At 40.5% G+C, this 23231-nt stretch overlaps 1 protein-coding gene across 1 annotated transcript in view; it reads right to left on the reverse strand.

The window, feature by feature from the left end:
* LOC128570196 (putative ankyrin repeat domain-containing protein 30B-like) overlaps positions 1-23231 on the reverse strand; it is a 55662-nt gene that overhangs the window by 1589 nt on the left and 30842 nt on the right. The window contains exon 5 of the mRNA XM_053569150.1: positions 1034-1109. Coding sequence (XP_053425125.1) covers positions 1034-1109 — 76 coding nt within the window. The remainder of the gene's footprint in view (positions 1-1033; positions 1110-23231) is intronic.

The raw sequence follows: 23231 nt of genomic DNA on the forward strand, positions 1-23231 counted from the left end.
TGTCCTACAGTCATGGTGAGTGAGCAGAGCAAAGGCACAAGGAGAGCACAGTCAGCTCTGCTGGGGAAGCTCAGGAAAGATGGGGCCAAAGCGTGACAGACACACGTGCAGCATGAGAGCCGGAGGGTGTCTAGACGGGAGCGTGAGCAGAAGGCACAAAACAGCACCCCAACAAAGTAATGTGGTCACACCGGGACAGTGACAGGACAGGAGACAAAGAGAGAAACTAGGAGAACCAGGCCAAATGAAAAACTGCATGTGTCAAGCTAGAATGTGAGCTTTCTCCTTCATGTAATGGGGTGTACTCAACAAGCAGATGCGTTAGACCATCACTAACATATTACAGAAATGTCACCCTGGCAGCAAATTAAACACAGACAAACACAGAAGGGGCAAAACTAGAACAGAAGACTTCAGAGACTAAATTACAGTAACAAGACATGAAAATTGAAGGCAGGTGGAAAAACACAGAACTCGGCGAGTGACTGGAGTGGTGACTTGAGGGAGGGCTGGAGTGTAGGGTTCTTCACACTTCAGTGCGTCAGTGCTCTCTGTGGGGTGTTACTCGGATGGGGAACCCAGACGACAGGAAAGAGGCAGGGAAGGGACAAGGGCAGTGTCTTTTGTTTGGCACTTATTAAATTTGAGGTGCACAGAGTACTAAGAAGACATATCTGGATAATTACATGTGGAATAGAAGCAGATGACCTTACTCTGGAAAAGCATATGCTGTGAAGAAGGTAAATATTTGAAAGATCAATTGAATTGGTGGAATTAAAAAATGCTCTGTCACTATGACATTTTCAGCCCATTCATTTGTTCCATCTCAACCTTCTCAAAGTATCAATCATTTGTTATGTAAACAAATAGAAAAAAAAAATTCAACCAGTCATATTTCTACTAGATGGTTTTCTGTAATCAACATTTCATGGCAAACATAAAATAAGAGTTAGACCACTTAAATTTTAACAGAAAATACTACACAAAACTCGATTCAGAGTGAGAAAATTAGTATTATAAGAGACAAGTCTACCTTGGTGTCAGAGTCAAAGTCTTCATGCTCTGGAGTATGCCGTAAGTCGTCATCAACATCCAGAGTGCCAGAAATGCTTTAGAGCAGAAACAGACCACAAAAGTGAATGAGATCATTTCTTTAAAAACAAAAATCTTCCAGTTCTTATATGGATGTTCCCTCAAAAACAAAACAAAACACAAAAACCAAACACACAGGGGAAAGGCCACCTGTACACATTGAATCTGTCTCTGAATACAGTTAAAGGTGGCTTTTTGTTTCATAAAAATATTTCAGTTATCTATTTCTGCCTCTATCTCTCCCAATCTATGAAATATTCAAAGAGACACCCTGAGTTCCACAACCCAAAGTGACAGGCAATATATTGGCAGTACCTGAGAATACTCTGTCTGCACAAATCCTGTCTTAAAGGCTAAACTGAAAACCCAATAACGACTGACATAATTTTTGTTATCTGATCAGGAAACAAATCTGATGAGCTCAAATAAGGTAGAAAGATACAGTGTTCCTCCTTTATTATCTATCTCTGGTTCAAAGACTAATCTGTGCCACTTGAAAATGGCAGGGATGGTTCTTCAGCATGGAAACCACTTAAGAAAGCCCCACTGCTTCCCCTTGGCCTAAAATAGTGCAAGGAATCCTGTGAAACATTTGAGAGGTCTGAAAGCTACATGTACGAAACTCAAAGAGCAAATGTATACGTTGTTGTTAGGGATACTCCTCCCAGAAAGATCAAAACATTAAAAATTTAAAAATCCACCACAACAATAAAAAAAATTAAAAATCCAATTATTTTCCCTAGGTAGGTCCTGCCTTATTCAGGTCACTATGCACCAGAAAGCCCCTAAAGGTCTTCACAGGCACTCAGAGTCAGAAGAACACAGACTGATGGAGACCAGAGTCTCAGCAGCTACACTTCTACTTCCCTACATACTATGTAATCATCTTCTTTCCTAGGGGCTCCCACTTCCAGGTACCTCATATGTAGGTCTCCAGGACAATGTCCAACCTTTAAATCTTCAGCCTGGAAAGCACAGCCCCTGAGGTGTGGGCCCAACTGACTCAGAGTAGGAGCTATCTGCTCTGCTGCTCCAGGAAACAAGCTACGTGGGGTCTCGGCCATCCACCCCCAGCACAGGTGTGTCACCAGCATCCCGCCTGAACCTCCGTGACTGACTCAGCAGCCAGTCCTAACCCTGAACTATACTCCATGTACGTGCCAAGGACATCAGTCAATTGGAAAAGAGTAGAGGTGAGGGGACACCTTCTCAGGGCCATGGATCCATGTCGTTCAGCAGCGTCCAGTCCCCTAGAAGTCAAGGGGCTCTAAGCCACCCCTCTGTAAGCTGGGATACAAGTAGCTGGCATCACAATTCTATCTGCTGTAGAGACTCTTCCCAGTGGCTCACATTCTTTTACCATCTTTCAACAGCAACCAAGTTTGTCTGTCTCTCCAATTAACCAAACAAAAAAAGCAGCAACCTATTCAGGGCTCCCTTGAACCTCTTATTTGATATATAAGCTCCCAACATACTGTGTCCTTCATTCCTGTGATTTATCTTTACCAAACTTGTCATAAGCCCCAATATGATCTCTTTCCTAAAACCCTCATTCCTGAACAACCCACTGCTGCTTCTTTTCCAGCCCGGCACTCCCTTGCTAATCCCATGGGTGTCCACTTCCACAGGAGTCTCCAGCTGATTCCGTTCTTCTCTTATTCCATTGGCTTCACTAGACCACTCCCCTTTCCTAAAACACTCATAGCCAGGATGACGGAAGAAGAGCACTGGGCTATGAATTAAGGAACCTGAGTTCAAATTTTATTTCTGCCAATAATTACGATATCCAAATAAGTCACTATAATCTCTTTGAGTTTCAGGTTCTCCATTGAACAAGCACTTGACTAGTATGTCAAACACAGATGAAGCACTAGAAGGGACTTTCATTAGTCTCCAAGATTTCTTAAAACACTGAAATTCTATAAGCTTTTGATTGTGTCTATAGAGAAATGGGGCCCACTCAGTGAGGAGAAATGGGGCCCACTCAGTGAGCAGAAATGGGAAAAATAATAGAACAAAGGAAACATCCCATAAAGCAGAGAAGAAAGTTGAAAAAGAGAGAACAATTATAGAGAACTCATGGAGGAAGAAGAAAGACCTCATGAAAAAGAAAAGGCTTCATGGAAGTAGGAAAAGTAAAAAAGTCTAAAGAGAAAACCGAACTGGAAGTCAGTAAGTAGTGAAATCAATTAGAAACAGCCTCTCATTAAGGAACTAAAGGTATACCTACCGTTCAATCCTGCAATTCCTCTACTAGGTATATATCCAGATGATCAAAAATTATTTTACAACAAAGACATTTGCACCAGAATGTTTATTGCAGCCCAATTCATAATAGCCAAGACATGGAAACAGCTCAAGTGCCCATCGACCCATGAATGGATTAACAAATTGTGGCATATGTACACCATGGAATACTATGCAGCCATAAAAAAGGAGACTTCACACCTTTTATGTTTACCTGGATGGAGCTGGAACACATTCTTCTTAGTAAACTATCTCAAGAATGGAAAAAAAAGTATCCAATGTACTCAATACTACTATGAAATCAATTTATAACTACCTACATACTCATATGAATGGCAAAACATAACTATAGTCCAGAAAGTAGAAGGAAAGAGGAGAGAGACGGGGGATATGGGAGGAGTCAGAGTATTCCGGGGGACCTCACCTAATGTGCATGATGCAATGGTACATTTCAAAACTATTAAGAAATGAGTATAATTGTGATGGAAGTGTTACTTAGTTCAATGTAAGCATTTCACATTGTATATTGAATTAGTATCCTGAACCCCATAAATACATCATTGTACAAAGTTATGATTTAATAAAATAAATAAAAAAAAGAAACAGCCTCTCAATGGATGCTGAATGTTAATTAGCATAACATGATTTATACACAGATATCCTTTGTTTGCAGTAATAATAATTCCTCTCTAGAACCTGCCTGGTCTTGCTTATGTAAAACCTATAGTGCTGTGGGCACAGCTAAGTGAGATCTGCTCTAAAACTTTTGAGGATAAAAGCAAGGTACTGATCACCACTGCCACTGTCAGACACATGAAGACAAACTTGGACTAACCAGACTTCTGAGGAGAAGTCTGAGAATTAACATGGAACCAAGTGTGATTGTTTGACCTGATCAGACCCGGGCCTGGTTCCTCACTCCCAGGACAGGGCAGGGTGTAGTGACCTGGGCTGCCGGGCAACACCAGGGATTCGGGAGCCACACAGGTTACTGGTCAAATCGTGAGTCAGCTACTTATTAACTGTGGGATCTTGGGCCAATTAATCAACCTCTCTGAACCACACTCACCCAGTTAGTAAAAAAGTAAGTTATAATAGTGCAGACACATTACAGAGCTGTTAGCATGACCACAGGAGGTGACAGATGCTCAGCACACAACACACAGTCTAGCCCAGAGGAGAGCACTCAACAAACACCAGTTTCTTTGCTCTGTATTCTCTTGATTAATATATAATTTTTTAAACCTATAAAATCCTACCTGGTTACAGAGTGTTCAGTAGTCTCACCCACTATTAAAGAAAAAAAGCAAAACATTTTAAATCAACAATAGAAAAATATAGGGTTATTAGAAGTAATCGAAAACCAATAGAAAACTATTCAGTATTAGAAGAGGGCATGGTGGCATGTGCCTTAATCCTAGCTACTCAGGAGAATGAAGAGGGAAGATCACTTGAGGAGCTGGAAGTTTGAGATGAACTTAAACAACATAGCTTCCACATTCAGAAAAACAAATCATGCACAGTTTTGTGCATCTTTAAACCAGTGGTTCGCAACCTTCCTAATGCCACAATGTATTTTCATTGTTTTTTTTTTTTTTTTTGTAGAGACAGAGTCTCACTTTACTGCCTTCAGTAGAATGCCATGATGTCACAGGGCTCACAGCAACCTCCAGCTCTTGGGCTTACGCGATTCTCTTGCCTCAGCCTCTCGAGCAGCTGGAACTACAGGTGCCCGCCACAACGCCCGGCTATTTTTTTGTTGTAGTTTGGCTGGGGCTGGGTTTGAACCCGCCACCCTCGGTATATGGGGCCGGCCGGCACCCTACTCGCTGAGCCACAGGCACCGCCCCTAAAAGGGGTTGCAACCCACAGGTTGAGAACTCCTGCTTTAAACCTTGTTAAAAAAATAAGACTCTGAGGCTTTGTTACAAAGTATCCTTTTGGGGCCATACGTGGATAGTACATACACTAGAATTAATTATTAATGCATTATAATTATTAAAATTAATGCATCAAGAACTTTTACTTCCCTTCCTTTGTATTTATCAATACAAGGAAGAACAGGATTCATCATATTTTGATATGTATAAGTGAACTTTTGTGTACTATAATCACAATCCTAACCAAACTCTACTAGACAGACAGAAAATGATGTCATGAGCAGATTCAGCATCACTTTAGGACAGAATCAAACTTAAAGAGCATGATTTCTGTAGGAATGGAGCAGTTAGCACAGAGTATACAGTAATCCTTTCTCATCTGGTGCAGGTGTGAAAGATAGCTTCGTGTGTTTTTTCTCTCCTCTCAATCAACACAAAAGGCTTATGTGACTAAATGTGGGGGAGTTTTTCCCTCCAACAAGCAGGCAGCCAGTTCTGCAGTAGACTTCAGCTGGCTGTCCTCAGCATCAGATCCAAAAGACGTCCCTCCCACACTTCTGGTTGGAGGTTCTGACAAACCAGCTTCCCACAACCCACTGTTTGGGTTCAGTTAACTTGCTACAGGATCTCACAGAACTCTGGCAAACACTTCTGCTAACTGGCTTATTATGAAGGATATTACATACGATACAGACGGGGAGAGGCACAAGGCACAGTATAGGGAAGGGGTGCAGAGCTCCAGGAACCTCCTCATATTCAGCTACCTGGAGGCTCTCTGAATCCTGTCCTTTGGGTTTGGTAACTTAATTACTGGGCATGACTGATTAAATCATTCACCACTGATGTTCAACCAAACCTATGGAGTCTCTTTCCTCTCTGGAGGATCTTGCCTTGGTTTTTCCTGTTGACCATCCCCAATCCTGAAGCTACCTAGGGTTTGCCAGCCATCAGCCAATGATTACCACACAAAAAGACATCGCTTTGGAGAGTCAAAGGAGTTTAGGAGTTGCATGACAGGAAGCGAGGCCAAAGAGCAAGTACCTTTGGTTTTGTTTTCTGGGATCTTGGTTACCTAGGGTCAATCAAGGACCAAAACTACTAAATAGAAAACTTCAGAAATAAACAATTCCTAACTTTTAAATTCCGCATGTTCTGAACGGTGTGATAAAACCTTGAGCCTCACGTCACCTAGCATGTGAACCCTGCCCTTGCAGGTGTACCCACACCATCTGTGCTACTCCCCCTAGGCATCAACATGGTCTGCCATCATGTCCAGCCCTCAACATCATCACGGCTCCGTGACACAGAGCAGCTGAAGGAGATGATCTCCTATCAACTGCAGTGAGAAGGCCAACAGTAGCCTAACGCAACACCACAATGCCTACATCCTTCCTGTCACTTCTTCTCACCCAGAAGCCTGTGTCATCTCACAACATCATAAGAAGTAGTGTGAGAACAGCACACTGAGATGTTTTGAGAGACAATATTCACATAACATTTTTTACAGTATAGTGTTATAATCATTCTCTTTTACTATGTGCCTCATTTATAAATCAAACTCAATCACAGATATTTGTACATAGAAAACCCTTGTACACACAGGGCTTTGTTAGACCTGCAGGTTCAGGGATTCACTGGGGGTATTGGAATGTCTCCCCCTCAGATGAGGGGGGCAGCTGTACTTACGTTGCTGTGACACAACTCAGCTTCCACAGCTCTTAAGTTAAGAGTGTCCAGTTTAGTACAAAACTCCCCATCACCGGAAGCTAGGCACTGCTCTCTGTTTTCAGGGCAAACATAAGGAACAGGCCAAGGGCAAGGATCTTTGAGAGACACTGTGGCTGCCAGTGGAGAAGAGCTCTCAAGAGACAAGTGCACTTCCTCTCACTGATCCTCTTCAGGAGAAGATGCTGGTGTGTTTACTTAGTTACAGCTATTGTCTCTGCACTATCTATGGTGCTAAAAAGGTTCAAATTCCCCTGCCATTTTACCTCCCACAGAGATAAATGGTATATGGGGCCGGCACCCTCCTCCTTGAGCCACAGGCCCTGCCCTGATGTGTCAATGTAGTTCATCAGCCATAGCAATTGTCCCACTCTGGTGGGGATGTTGATAATGGGGGAGGCTGTGCCTATGTGGGGGGAGGGTCAGGGAGTATATTTATGGGGACTCTCTGTACCTTCTTCTCAGTTTTGCTGTGAACCTGGCTTGGCACCCGTAGCTCAGTGAGTAAGGGAGCCAGCCACATACACCGAGGATGGGGGGTTCAAGCCAAGCTGGGGCTTGCTAAACAACAATGACAACTGCAACCAAAAAATAGCCAGGCATTATAGTGGGGGCCTGTAGTCCCAGTTACTTGGGAGGCTGAGGCAAGAGAATCTTGTAAGCCCAAGAGTTTTAGGTTGCTGTGAGCCATGACACCATAGCACTCTACTGAGGGCAACATAGTGAGTCTGTCTCAAAGAAAAAAAAAAACAAAAAAAAAAACATTTTGCTGTGAACTTAAAATTATTCTAAAATATAAAGTTATTAATTTAAAAAATATATTCACTGAACATGCTATTATACTATATTATAGCAGACTATAGTCACCTTAAAAATTGAAGATAATTAAATATGAAGTAATAGATTATGGGTATTTTCTCATAGATTTAAACACAAAGTGAAATTTCATTGCATACTTAGGCAATAAAGCAAATGATAACAATGACTGAGCATTTAACTTTCTTTCATGATTATGAACAGGGGTTTAACACAATGTGAATAAAACCTGGGCATTCTTTTTACCCCCCCAAATATTAAGAGGGTATAATGTTTTTGTTACATGAATGATTTTATAACTCTTGAGTCAGGATTATCAGTGTATCCATCACCCAACTAGTGATCACTGTACCTATTAGGTAGGTCTCTGTCCTTCCTATCCTCCTCTCACCTCCTTCCTGGTTTCCAAAGAGATTCCTCTGACCATAATTACGTAAGTAAACATTTTTTAAGACACTAATATTTGAGATTACAAATCACCTACAAGTAACTTTATATATGTACTTCATATATATATATTTTATATATATAAATAATTCTGAGTTGTAGACTACTAAAAAAGAAATTAAGAAAAAATACACAATTTGCACATTGACTTTTACGTGTTCATCTGTGACAAAAAACTTCCTTATCTTTACCTTTTTCTCTATGGTACAAATACCACAAGTAATTCACTGTCAGCAATCTTACCTGGATTGATATTTTGAGAAGGATCTTTCTTTTTTTGTTTATATTCAGAAAGTAATCGGTGAATGCTATGTATAAAAAAAAGTAATAAATAAAATTAATGTTTTAATATTGACATGAGAAACACTTAGGAAATATCTGAAATTCTTAGAGTATTGCAGACAATATCAGAGCTAACATCACAACTTTAATTATAATGTACACTGCAAAACTGTAAGCTCTTCAAACTTATTAAACTTCTTATTAAAAAAGAAAGAAAAGTGAAGTAGCCATGAATATGGGGCAGTATAGTTCAGTAAATTAACTAGCCCCGGCTTGACATAATGGGAAGTGTCTTGAACTTAAAAGAAGTGTTGGCCCTGCAACCAACAGCTATTTGATTGACATGTGTATATTGATACGGTATGGATGAGGCTTAGGTCTGTTAAATCCAACTAACCTACTTTACATTCAGAGAATTCTGTGGAGTGGCTTCCTGGTGAGGTATAACATGGAAATATTTTAAAACTTGAGGTGGAAATGCAAGTAACTTGGGAGATTTCCATTATTAACAACACAGTTCACTTGAGGACTCAAACCCAAGTTCCTTCCCACTACCCTGGGGAAGAACAATACAGGACCTTCCACCACGTAAAGAAAGGTGATACACAGTTTATAAAGAGTCCTCAGGCTACAGATTTGCTAGCAAAGAAGAAAGGAAACTCTCATCTCTTCTTGCGACATTAATTGACCCTCTCTGATGGTGAACAATTCCAGCTAATATTCACTTGAGAAAGGAAGAACAGGGGCCTCAAAGGATAATTTATCATGAACATCAAGGCAAAGTCTAAGCTACCAAGCAGGGTCCTCATAAGGTGTTCAGTGTAGAGAAGAGCAACTTTCCTCACACTGTGTGTGGCTGAACCTAGGAGGCCCAGCTGCCAGAGCAGGGGGACGGTGCCTTGGTGTAGAGAATGAACCCCCAACTGCTTCTCCTGGATTCTGAAACAGCTATTTTCCTTTCTTCATGCTCCCTCTGCCAGAAGTCACATGGTCCATTCTTTGTTTAGTTAACTATGTAGAGATCCTTGAGATCTCTCCCTTCTTTCTCCTTGTCATGTGCTAATGAAGTTGAGCAGAAACCATTAACAAGATGGTTTTTCTTTGTTAAAGTCATTTACATTTTCCTATTGTACCTTAAGACCAAAACTGTGTCTTTTGTTTATGCTGTTTCCCCATTTTGTGTATGCTACTCCCCCCTGGACAACCCCGTACAGATACTATAAAATAAAGCTGATTTTGTGCTTTGGGGCCGGCTGTAGTCATCAGCTCAGTCAGTCCTCCGGGTCCCATCCTTTGTTTCCGTGTCTTCTCTTGTGCTGTATTTCCCTCATTCCCCACCAATTCCACTCTGGTTCACTCCCCTTTGCCGTGCTGGTTAGTGACACCTTGGGAACAATGGCTGAGCAAATAAGCATGTGGACAAAAAACAAACAAACAAATACTTTGAAATCTAAGAATGGGCCCATGACCACTGGCGGATCTGGTTCAGCACAAGGGCATCCTGGTAGCAAAGGTCAGTCATTACCACATTGCAGGACCACTTTCAATAGCAACACTTACCAGTGGAAACCACAGAGTGAGTAGAATGTCCTTTTTCCTCCTCTTCTGACTTGTAAAAGAGGACCCTATCTATGCCTTGCACTTTGGAACCCCTTACCATCTTGAAAAATTCAAAGAGGAGCTTATAAAAGATAGCCTCCAGGGGACATTGTAGATTTTTCTTCTTAAGTGAGCATTTCAGAACCAAAAAAGTAATTAGAAAAATCAGAGATGTGACACTACTTTTATCTCCTCCATAAAGGTTATACACAGATTGAAATGAACAGCATAGGCAGCTCTAAGGATAAAGCTATTAAAGGTCCTGAGACAAAGAATCCTGTACTCATTGCTCTTTCTAACTAGTCTAGCCTTATCTTGATTTCTGGTTGATGAAATCGACTAATTCACAACCATTCCTAAATACCATAAAGCAAACTATGAAATCTCACCTGATGTGTAAGAAAGATGAGATACATACATTTATTTTAAACCTCAATATAGGATTAACTAATCTTTTTTTTTTTTTTTAAACATCTTTTCTTTTTTTTTGGCCCGGGCTGGGTTTGAACCCACCACCTCCGGCATATGGGACCAGCTCCCTACTCCTTGAGCCACAGGCGTCGCCCAGGATTAACTAATCTTTTAATGTAAGCACTTACGCTTTATAACCACTATTAATGGCATAGTCTTCTGCAGTCAATCGAAAGAGATCTTGATAAAAGACATCAATACTTTGCTGAAGAAGAAACTGGACTATAACCTCTGACTGAGAACGTACTGCAACTATGAGGGAACTTCTAAAATAACAAAGAGATAACATCAGTATTATGAACTTTAAAAAATTTATTTAAACAATTAATTTGATATACTTTACCAACATAACATTTTCTGTGTGTGGAATTAACCACGTCCTGTACTAACAACCATAAGCTTCGTGTATACTCAAGTGTTCATCTTTGCAAATTGCTACCACAGCTATAAGGAAGGAGCCCCAGAAGGAGGCCTCCCATCCCACTGGGGTATTACAAAGTACCAGTTGCTAATTTAAAGTTCTTTGATTGGCAAGAAACTATGCTAAGGTCACTTATCTAAAGTACACAAAGATTTAAGTGAGGAATTCTCTGTTTCTTCCCTAATATCATATATGTTGTAAATTCCAAGTCAGCTATAGGTCAGATAAGTAAGCGCTATCCATAGGCTTAAAACAATAATAGCAAAAATAGTAATAACAATAGTCATAGCAGTTTCAGTTAATGATGCTGATGATCATGTGATAAGAAATTAAATGTTACATACATAATCTTACTTACACAAAATGATCCCTAAAGGACCTATTGTTATCCTACTTTTCATGTCAGAACACATACTTGGTGGCAAGGAGTGTTCCCAAGTCACACACCTACCAAGCGGGGAAGCTCTGAATTCAACAGTCTTGCAAGCATCTAATGTTATTCCTTTTTCTCTTTATTACCCATCTGTGGCTTGTCTTAAATAAAGGAAACATTAATCTCATTAAAGCTATCTTTCTTTGCTCTGCCCACACCAAATAAAAATTAAAATATCAAAATACAGTAGAAATGAAACAGGAAAATAACCTGATTAACCCATAGTATCTGGTAATACCAATTAAAAAGTACTCAGAAGTAACCTAATATTAATATTCTTCTTCTTTTTTTTTTAAAGTTTATTTATTTATTTATTTATTTTGGCCGGGGCTGGGTTTGAACCCGCCACCTCTGGCATATGGGACCGGCGCCCTACTCCTTGAGCCACAGGTGCCGCCCAATATTAATATTCTTTAAAGAAAGCAGCTGAAAGCAAAGAGTCATCCAAAAGTCAAAATGATATTCTGCTCCTAGGTGTGTTTGATATATTATTTTAAAAGAAAAACCAGGGTGGGTGCAGTGGCTCATGCCTGTAATTGTAGCATTCTGAGAAGCCGAAGTGGGTAGATCACTTGAGTTCAAAAGTTCGAGACCAGCAGGATCAAGAGAGACCCTGTCTCCAGCAAAAATGGAAAAAGCAGCTCGGTGTGGTAGTGTGTGCCTATAGTCCCAGCTGCTTGAGAGGCTGAGGAAGAGGATCACTTGAGCCCAGGAGTTTGATTTTGCTGTGAGCTATGATGCTATGACACTACCCAGGGCTACAGAGTGAGACTCTGTTTCAAAAAAATAAAGAAAAGAAAAGCAAAACCATAATGTAGGCAGAGGTTAGACAAAACACTATTACAGAATGGTTAAGAAATGCAATATTGAGTCAAAAGTCAACTAAAAGTTTAAGTCCACACATTACAAAACTAACAAAATGAATATGAACCCAACCTTTAGCTAACACAAGGTCCTATGACCAAAAACATCAGATTACAAAAAGTAAACATGGGTCAATGTTATAAGGAAAGATGACTTATACTGCTGTTTGTGACTTTTTCAAATCTATCTGATCATTAGTGTTGATATTTTCATTATATCCCCAATATTATAAGTTAATCTTCTTATTAATGTAATACTTTTTATATCAATGACTGTTACCACTCTTGAATAACACTCATGTTTAAATCCCCCCCCCACCAAAAGGAGAAGGGGGAATATGACAGGCAAGAAGCAGGCTCCTGACAGCGTCTCCAAGGAAAAGCAGGGAGAAGTGCAGGCAGAAGACACCATTCTGACTCTTTGCTCAGAAACAGAATTGTGAAATCACAGAGAGACAACGTGGGACACCAGAAGCAGCAAAGAAAAAAATGTAAAAAAAGAAACAGGTGACAGGGAGATACAGTTACAAAAGTAAAGATTCTGTGCAGGCATCACTGTGTGATTGGAGCTGCCAGGTGGCCAGTACCATCCCCCAGCTTCCTACTGGAACCCAACCTGGATTCTGTCCAGAGCTATCTCACTAGGGCACAGAGAATAATAGGCAGCAGCTGAGGCCATCCGGTGGTATTGGATGCACTACATCAAGCCTGCAGTGGGATGGGGAGGGAGCAAACTGTCTCATGGATCCTCCAAGCCATAGACGTGACTTAAAATTAAGAGCTTGGGCGGCGCCTGTGGCTCAGCGGGTAGGGCGCCGGTCCCATATGCCGGAGGTGGCGGGTTCAAACCCAGCCCCGGCCAAATTAAAAAAAAAAAAATTAAGAGCTTCCCCCACGGAGCTCAAAAGAATCTGGGCATGTGAACTGATGGGCGTGGGGCCTAGTGGGCTACCAATGATCGGAGAGACAAAAAGCCACCGCTCCAATTTAGTGGGACAGTGCAGATGCCTTCATGACACTGGAGCTAGAAGTACCCAGGTCAGCCTCACTTGACATGGCAGCATCCCTAAAATCGTACAGTACATCCCAATATGTGGCCAGCTAAAAGTCTGCCCTCTAGGCCTTAACAGCCACCTCCAAGCTGGTTCCCGGCTCAGTGCTCCAGATCAGAGGCCCACCCACCCATGCACATGGATCTAATTCTGGATTATAGGTTCTGTTTAGTCACTTTGTCTCAGTCCCCTTCACAGCCCAGGCCCCAAGGCTTTCACTGTAGAACTTGTGCCACCCCTAGGTATTCAGCCCTCTCCCCAACACTCCCCCAAACCTGGGACAACCCCCCAAATCTCCAGGGCTGCATCCAGAAATTGTAGTGTGTATCTTCACACACTATTCTGGAATAAAATTATAAATCAATTCTTTTTTATATATATATATATATTTTTTTTTTTATAAATCAATTCTAACAGAAACACTCATCCCCACAAAACATCTTGGAAACTGAAACAATATTTGCTGAGTGATCATTAGGTCAAGGAATATATATATAGAAAAATCAGAAGATTCTTTGAACTAAATGGCTATGGGGCCAAAAGCTATCAAAATCTAGGGGATACTGCAAAAGCAGTCTTGTGTAGCCTCAATGTAACTTCAAGTGCCATTGACTTATGTTTGAAGAAGCTTTCTAAGAGTCCATATGAAGGGATGTTTCTTTAAGACCCTCAGAACTGATTAGCAAGCTAGTCTTATGGGGAGGCAGACTCTGCAGGCAGAGTCTGGCTCTCTGTGGAATGTCCTGGAAGGGACCTTAGAAGTGGAAAACAAGATAAGTTAATGTACATCTCAGTTACATGTTGCACCTGCTTTCTCAGACAAACAGCTGAATAAGTTTTTGTGGTTGCTCTGTATGGTTTCTTTGTACTCTTATAATATAAACCATTGGCTGCCAATTAGTTTTATTATTAGAATGTGTACGTGCAGAACTTAGTGTTTTTAAGAGTATATAAGCCTGCAAGAAATAAAGTTAGGGGCTGTCTGCCTGGGCAAGTGGCAGTCTCCCCTCTTACAGACATTTAGGGGCTGTCTGCCTGGGCAAGCGGCAGTCTCCCCTCTTACAGACATTTCAGTGCAGACTTTTCCTCTGCGGCACTGATTCGTGCAACCGTCTTGAGAGGGAAACTCATTGACTTAAACACCCACATCCAAAGATCAGAAAGATAATAAATTAAAACATCTAATAGAACATCTCAAGGAACGTGAAAATTAAGATGAAACCAATCCCAAACACAGCAGAAGAAATAACCCAGATCAGACCAGAACTAAATGAAAATAAGAACAAAGGAACCATTATACAGTTGGTGCAATGAACCAAAAAGTTGGTTCTTTATCTGACAAGGTTTTGGTCAGATTAATCAGGCACAAAAAAGTAAGGTGTCTAATAATCTCAATCAAAAATGAAAAAGATGAAAAACAACAGATTTTTACAAAAATACAAAACATCATCATTGAGTAAAACATCTCTATGCCTATAAATTTGAAAATGTGAAGAAAATGGACAAATTCTTAGAATCACACTACTTTCTTAGACTTAACCAGAAAGAAACACAACTTCTCAGCTGACCAATATCAAGCAATGAAATTGAAGCAACAAAAAATATTCCAACAAAAAAAGTCCCAGACCATAGGGTTTCATATCAGAATTCTACCAAATCTTCAAGGAAGAACTAGTACCTATATTGCAGAAATTATTCCAACATTGAGAAGAAAGGAATCCCCCTCAACTCATTGTATGAACAAAGGCTAACACCTGGTACCAAAGATAGAAAAAGACATAACAAAAATAGAAAATTATACACTACTATCTCTAATGAATATAGAGGCCAAAGTTCTCAATAAAATTTTATTTATTTATTTATTTTTGAGACAGAGTCTCACTTTGTCATCCTATGTAGAGTGCTGTGGTGTCATAGCTCATAGAAACCTCAAAGTCTTGGGCTCAAGCAATCCTCTTGCTTCAGCCTCCCAAGTAGCTGTAGTAGGAACTATAGGTATCTGCCATGATGTTCAGCTATTTTTTGAGATGGGGTCTCCCTCTTGCTCAGGCTAGTCTCAAATGCCTGAGCTCAAGCAATTCACCCACCTCAGCCTCCCGGAGTGCTGGGATTACAGGCATCAGCCACTGCACATGGCCCTCTCAACAAAATTTTAGCAAACAGAATTCATCTGCAGATCAAAACAAACAAATAAAAATCATCACAACTCAGTAGGCCTCATCCTAGGGATGCAAGGTTGGTTCAAATATGCAAATATATAAATGATTTTACCACATGGAAGTAAAAACAAAGACCCTATGATCATTGCAATAAATGTAGAAAAGATATCTGGCAAAGTTCAACACCCTTTAAAAATAAGAACATTAAGAAAATTGGCATAGATGGGACATTACTCAAAATAGTAGAGTCTGTCTATGACAATGTCACTGCTAACATCATATTAAATGGAAAACAAAATGGAAGCATTCCTGCTTAGAACTGGAACCAGACATGGATACCCACTATTGCCACTACTATTCAACATGGTGCTGAAAGTCCTGGCCAGACCAATCAGACAGAAGATCAAGGGTATCCAAATGGAAAAGAAAAAGAAGTCAAACTATTGCTCTTTGCTGATGAAATGATCTTATACCTAGAACCTCCCAAAGACTCAACCAAGAGACTTCTGGAATTAATAAATAAATACAGCACTATCTCAGGTAAAAAATCAATGTACACAAAACGGTTGCTTTCATATATGCCAACGAGAGTGAACCATTTAATCAAATCAAAGACACAATAGTATCAAATAAAATGAAATACTTTAGAATATATTTTTTTAAAAAGGTGAAGTTTCTCTATAGGGATAACTATGAAACACCGAGAAAAGAAATCACAGAGGATTTATTTACTTATTTATTTTGAGACAGAGCCTCAAGTTGTCACCCTCAGTAGAGTGCCATGGCATCACAGCTCACAGCAACCTCAAACTCCTGGGCTCAAGTGATTCTCCTGCCTCCGCCTCCCAAGTAGCTGGGACTACAGGCACCCGCCACAATGCCCAGCTATTTCTTTGTTGCAGTCATCATTGTTGTTTGGTGGGCCGGGCTGGATTTGAACCCGTCAGCTCAGGTGTATGTGGCTGGCACCTTAGCCACTTGAGGCACAGGCACCAAGCCATCACAGAGGATTTAAAGAGATAGAAAAGCACTTTATGTTCGTGGATTGGCAGAATCAACATTGTTAAAATGTCTATACTACCCAAAGTGATTTATGGACTCAATGCAATTCCCATTAAAAATACCAATGCCATATTTTGAAGTACTAAAATAATAGTTCTACACTTCATATGGAAGTCAGAAAATATATGAATAGCCAATGCAATCTTATGTAATAAGAACAAATATGGATGCATCACTTTATCAGAACTCAGGCAATATTACAAGGCTATAATAATCAAAACATCATAGTATTATCATAAGAATATAAAGATATAGACCTATGGATCAGAACAAAGGATCCAGCTGTGAAACCATCCTTATCTTTCCACCTGATCTTTGAACAGCAAACAAAAGTATACACTGGGGAAAAGAATCTCTATTCAATACATGGTACTGGGAGAAGTGTATAGACACATGTAAGAGATGGAAACAGGACCCACACCTCTCACCTTCCTCAAAAATTAGCTCTGATAAAACTAAAAAAGCTTCTGCACAGCCAAGAACACAGTAATTAAAGCAAGCAAACAGCTCTCAGAATGGGAGGAGATATTTGCAGGTTATGTCTCCAACAAAGGTTTAATAACCAAAATCCATAGAAAACTAAAAAGTATTAGCAAGAAAAGAACAAGTGATCCCATCAGGGTGGACAAGGGACTTGAAGAGAAACTTCTCTGAAGAAGACAAGTGCAAGGCCTACAGACAGATGAAAAATTGCTCATCATCCTTAATCATCAGAGAAATGCAAATCAAGACCACTTTGAGATATCATCTAAGCCCAATAAGATTAGCCCACATCACAAAATCACCAAACCAGAGATGTTGGCATGGATGTGGAGAAAAGGAAACACTTCTGCACTGCTGGTAGGAATGCAAACTAATACGTTCCTTTTGGAAAAATGTTGGGAGATCACTTAGGGATCTAAAAAATAGACCTGCCATTCGACCCTTCAATTCCTCTTCTAGGTATATATCTAGAAGACAAAAAATAACTTTATTTATTTTTATTTTTTTTTATTAAATCATAGCTGTGTACATTGATATATTCATGGGGCATCATTCACTAGCTTCACAGACCGTTTACAAAGTTTCACATATACCCTTGTAAGATTCACTGCTGGTGTAATCCCACCAATCCCCTAAAAAATAACTTTATAACAAACATATTTGCACCAGAATGTTTATTGCAGCCCAATTTATAATTGCTAAGTCATGGAAGAAACCCAAGTGCCCAACAACCCATGAATGGATTAATAAATTGTGGTATATGTACACCATGGACTATTATGCAGCCTTAAGAAAGATGGAGACTTGGAGGGTGGAGGCAAGATGGCTGATTGGAGCCAGCTTTCCACAGAGGCTCCCATCCAGAAGGAGAGTTTAAGGACAGAAGTTTAGCAAGTAAGCTGATGGTTTGGAGCTGAGCCAAGAGAGAAGTTGAAGAATGCACATCAACTCTGCTGAGGTGAGCTGCAACCCCAAGGAAACAAACAAACAATAGGTACAAAATCTATCACCAAGCAGATGGGGGTCCCCTCCCCCATAAAAATGGCTCACAGTATACTTTCTACAAACAAGTGATCAGAGTTCTGATATCCTCCTATTTTATCCCATGGGAGAGACCCTCTAAAAACCAGAACTCCTACCCCAGAGAGGACCCACTAACACTAGTGGCACTCTCCCACCAGGCATAAAATTGTATAAATTCTCTACCTGCAGTTCTGAACTTCCAGCATTCCCCTCCACTCTCACCACCCTCAAGGTCTGGAAGTCTGTCCCCCATGGAGTCCAGATTCTGGGGCATTTTCTCAAGAGGTGTGGACAAGACATGGGCTGTTGCAGGTCTGTGCTGATTCCGTGACATGGGGGTAAATTGAGGACTAGGCACTGAGAGGGAGAGTGACAAGTGGTGCCCTGTGGCACAGAGCAGCAGTGGCAGCTGCAGGAAAAATACCCCTGGGGACATTTTGGAGAGACACTCCCTGCCTTTCTTGGCAACCAGTGGCAGCCACTGGTAGAACAGATCTAAGATGGAAACACAGGCCTCATAAGTAAAGGGTATGCCTGTGGAGGTACCTGCCCAGGTTGGGCATGGCATGGATGGAGACTAGAATATGCATGTGCAGAGATGGCATACTCCCAGGGTGGAGCTGAGTCAGAAGTGCTGCTTTAGTGACCCTAAAAAGCACCCAGCCCTCAGGGGAATATAGCTGAGACAAAAGCAGGTGCGGCAACTTCACAAGTCCAAGGAGAGGCAAGAATTGAGAGCTGAGTGTGAGCTCTAATCACACCTGCCCCAACACAGAGTGCAGCCAACACAGAGATGCCAGCTCCGTGAGAATTGGCACAATGGCACCAGCAGGATGGGGCTGAGCCACAGTTTCTGTGAACTCAAACAGAGCCTGGCCCACAGGGGAATATAGCTGGGACAGAATTGCTAATTCTGGCAGAATATAAGTGGCTGCAACATCTATCTGGGGTGAGGCTGGAACTGAGTGAACTACCCCAGCTTCCATTAAGCACCCAAGGTTGTCAGGTTTCAGCTCCCCCTGCTGGCTGGTGGTAGAGTGTGGTGGTCTGGCTGAGGAGACATAGATTTCCCTGTGACTCAGGCAGGCACAAACCCCTCAAGCATCTGCTCATTGGGGGGAACTGGGTTACAGCCATGAGGGGTTACCAGTGACTGGGTGTGACAGAGATGTAAGGTGGGAAAGGAGGCATCAACCTTCCTGGACTAATTCATTTGCTGGGTGGGTCTTTCTGACTCCATGGAACACTGGAGTGAGTCATACTCAAGTTGCCAGCGGATTCCTGCTTTCCAATTGCTGGAGACCTTTTGAACTCTCCCACTTGAGACTGGGTGCTGACTGGGACAATTGATCTGGAATTCTTGACCTCGGCCAATCACCCGAGGACTATCCAAAGTGATACCCTAGGTGTGTGGTTGTGGGAAGGTTTGATTTTTCTTTTCTAATTGCTGCCCATGGGGGCTGGGGGGAATTAATTGCTGGTATTTCTCCACAGCTGAGATTCAACCCAGAGTTACTGATTCACTAGGAGTGGACAGAGACCAGCTGAAAACAAGACAGAGCCACTTAGCCCCACCACATCAAGCAGGTCCCCAGTGTCTCAGGCCATAGCACTATATGGGTCCTTTAAAAAGCTCTAGGGGAAAAGGTACAGACACCAGTCCTAGCTCTTGGGCAAAAGGGTGGTTAATACCTACTCCAAGAGCACCCAACCCAACTTCACCTTATCTACTCATCTAGCCAATGGTGTAAAATAATCATGGGGCAGAATCAGCGGAAAAACTCCGGCAACATGAATAATCAGAGTAGATCAACTCCCAGAAGGAACAACATGGTGGATACACAGAAGATCCCATTCATAAAAAAATGGCTGAGATGTCAGAAATTGAATTCATAATTTGGATTGCAAATAAGATTAATAGAATGGAGGTAAAGTTGGAATTAGAAATTCAAGGAACAATTCAAAAGTTGTCTCAAGAATTCAATGAATTCAAAGACAAAATCACCAAAGATTTTCACACATTGAGACAAGAATTTGAAGCCCTCAAATATCTGAGAAATACAGTAGAATCCCTCAGTAATAGAATGGAGCAGGCAGAAGAAAGGATTTCTGACACTGAAGACAAAGCTTTTGAAGGTTCCCAAATGCTCAAAGAGGAAGAGATGTGGAGAGCAAAAACAGATCATTCTCTCAGAGAGCTCTGGGATAATTCGAAGAAAACTGATATTTGCCTTAGAGGAATTTCTGAAGGAGACAAGGTGGCTTGGAAAGGCTCAGATGCTCTACTCCATGGAATAATCAAAGAGAACTTTCCAGAAACACCAAGAGAATCTGAAATTCAGATAGCAGACAGTTTCAGAACCCCAGCACGACTCAATCTGAGTAAGACATCTCCTAGACACATTATAATTAACTTCGCTAAAGTTAATATGAAGGAGAAAATTCTGCAAGCAGCCAGATGTAAGAAAACCATAACCTACAAAGGGAAGAATATTAGAATGACTACAGATCTCTCTGCTGAAAACTTTCAAGCTAGAAGAGGGTGGTCATCAACCTTTAATCTCCTAAAACAAAATAATTTTCAACCCAGGATTCTGTATCCAGCTAAACTGAGTTTCATTTATGATGGAGAAATTAAATACTTTAATGACATACACATGGTGAAGAAATTTGCCATAACTAAACCTGCTCTTCAGGATATTCTCAGACCTATCCCCCATAATGAACAGTGCAATCCTTTACCACCAAAGGAAACTCCCTAAGAAATTTTTGATCAAATTTCAACTTCCACAGTGGTGAAAAGATTAAAAATATCCACTGGACTTTTGTAAAACTCAATACACAAAATTCTACCAGGCTTATCAATATTTTCAATTAATGTGAATGGTTTAAATTGTCCTCTAAAGAGGCAGAGGTTAGCTGACTGGATACAAAAACTCAGGCCAGATGTCTGCTGCATACAAGAATCTCATCTTACCTTAAAAGATAAATATAGACTCAGGGTAAAGGAATGGTCATCTATATTTCAGGCAAATGGAAATCAGAAAAAGCAGGTGTTGCAATTTTATTCACAGGTACAATAAACTTTAAACCAACACAAGTAAGGAAAGATACCCATATTTGTTAAGGGTAACACTCAACATTTATGCACCCAACCAGAATGTGCCTCAATTTATAAGAGAGACTCTAGCAGACACGAGCAACTTGATTTCCTCCAGCACCATTATAGTTGGAGATTTTAACACTTCTCTGGCAGTGTTAAATAGATCCTCCAATAAGAAACTGAGCAGAGAAATTTTAGATTTAAACTTAACAATTCAACAATCGGATTTAACAGACATCAATAGAACATTTCATCTTAACAAAATTGAATACACATTCTTCTCATCAGCCCATGGAACATCCTCCAAAATTGATCACATCTTAGGTCACAAGCCTAACCTCAGTAAATTTAAAAGAATAGAAACTATTCCTTGCATCTTCTCAGATCATCATGGAATAAAAGTTGAACTCAGTAACAACAGGAATCTGCATACTCATACAAAAACATGGAAATTACATAACCTTATGCTGAACAACAGCTGGGTCATAGACAAGATTAAGAAGAAAATTACCAAATTTTTGGAAAAAAATGATAATGAAGACATGAATTACCAGAACGTCTGGGATACCACAAAGACAATCCTATGAGGAAATTTTATAGCACTGCAAGCCTTCCTCAAGAGAATGGAAAGAGAGGAAGTTAACAACTTAATGGGACATCTCAAGCAACTGGAAAAGGAAGAACATTCCAACCCCAAACCCAGTAGAAGAAAAGAGATAATCAAAATTAGAGCAGAATTAAATGAATTTTAAAACAAAAGAATCATACAACAAATCAATGAATCAAAAAGTTTGTTTTTTGAAGATGTCAAAAAAAATAGTTAAATGTTTGGCTAGCCTAACCAGAAAAAGAAAATTAAAATCTCTAATTTCATGGATCAGAAATGGCAAAGATGAAATAACAACAGACTCCTCAGGAATTCAAAAAATCCTTAATGAATATTACAAAAACTCTATTCTTAGAAATATGGCAATTTGAAGGAAATAGACCAATACTTGGAAGCATGCCATCTTTCTAGACTTATCCAGAAAGAAGTGGAAATGTTGAACAGGCCTATATCAAGTTCTGAAATAGCACCAACCATACAAAATCTCCCTAAAAACAAAAGCCTGGGACCAGTTGGACTCACATCAGAATTCTACCAAAACTTTAAAGAGGTACTAGGACCTATATTACTCAACCTTTTCCAAAATATAGAAAAAGTAGGAATACTACCCAACACATTCTATTCTAAGCAAACATCACCTTGATCCCCAAACCAGGAAAAGACCCAACAAGAAAAGAACATTATAGACCAATATCACTAATGAATATTGATGCAAAAATATTCAACAAGATCATAGCAAACAGAATCCAGCAACACATGAAATAAATTATACACCATGACTAAGTGGGTTTTATCCCAGGATCTCAAGGCTGGTTCAATATACATAAATCTATAAATATAATTCATTACGTTAAACAAAATAAAAAACAAAGACCATATGATTCTCTCAATTGATGCAGAAAAAGCTTTTAATTATATCCAGCATCCTTTCATGATCAGAACACTTAAGAAAATTGGCAGAGAAGGAACATTTCTTTTTTTTTTGTAGAGACAGAGTTTCACTTTATTGCCCTCGGTAGAGTGCCATGGCATCACACAGCTCACGCAACATCCAACTCCTGGGCTTAGGCAATTCTACTGCCTCAGCCTCCTGAGTAGCTGGGACTACAGGGGCCTGCCACAACGCCCAGCTATTTTTTTGTTGTTGTTGCAGTTTGGCCGGGGCTGGGTTTGAACCCGCCACCCTTGGCATATGGGGCCGGCGCCCTGCTCACTAAGCCACAGGCGCCGCCCAGAAGGAACATTTCTTAAACTGATAGAGGCCATGTACAGCAAATCCACAGCCAAAATCATATTGAATGGCATTAAATTGAACTCATCCACTCAGATCAGGAACCAGGCAAGGTTCCCCATTGTCTCCACTGCTTTTCAACTTTGTAATGGAAGTCTTAGCCATTGCAATTGGGGAAGAAAAGGTGATCAAGGGTATCCATATAGGGACAGAAGAGATCAAACTTTCACTCTTT

Source organism: Nycticebus coucang, chromosome 18 (assembly GCF_027406575.1).
Source record: "Nycticebus coucang isolate mNycCou1 chromosome 18, mNycCou1.pri, whole genome shotgun sequence".
NCBI classification, from domain to species: Eukaryota; Metazoa; Chordata; class Mammalia; order Primates; family Lorisidae; genus Nycticebus; species Nycticebus coucang.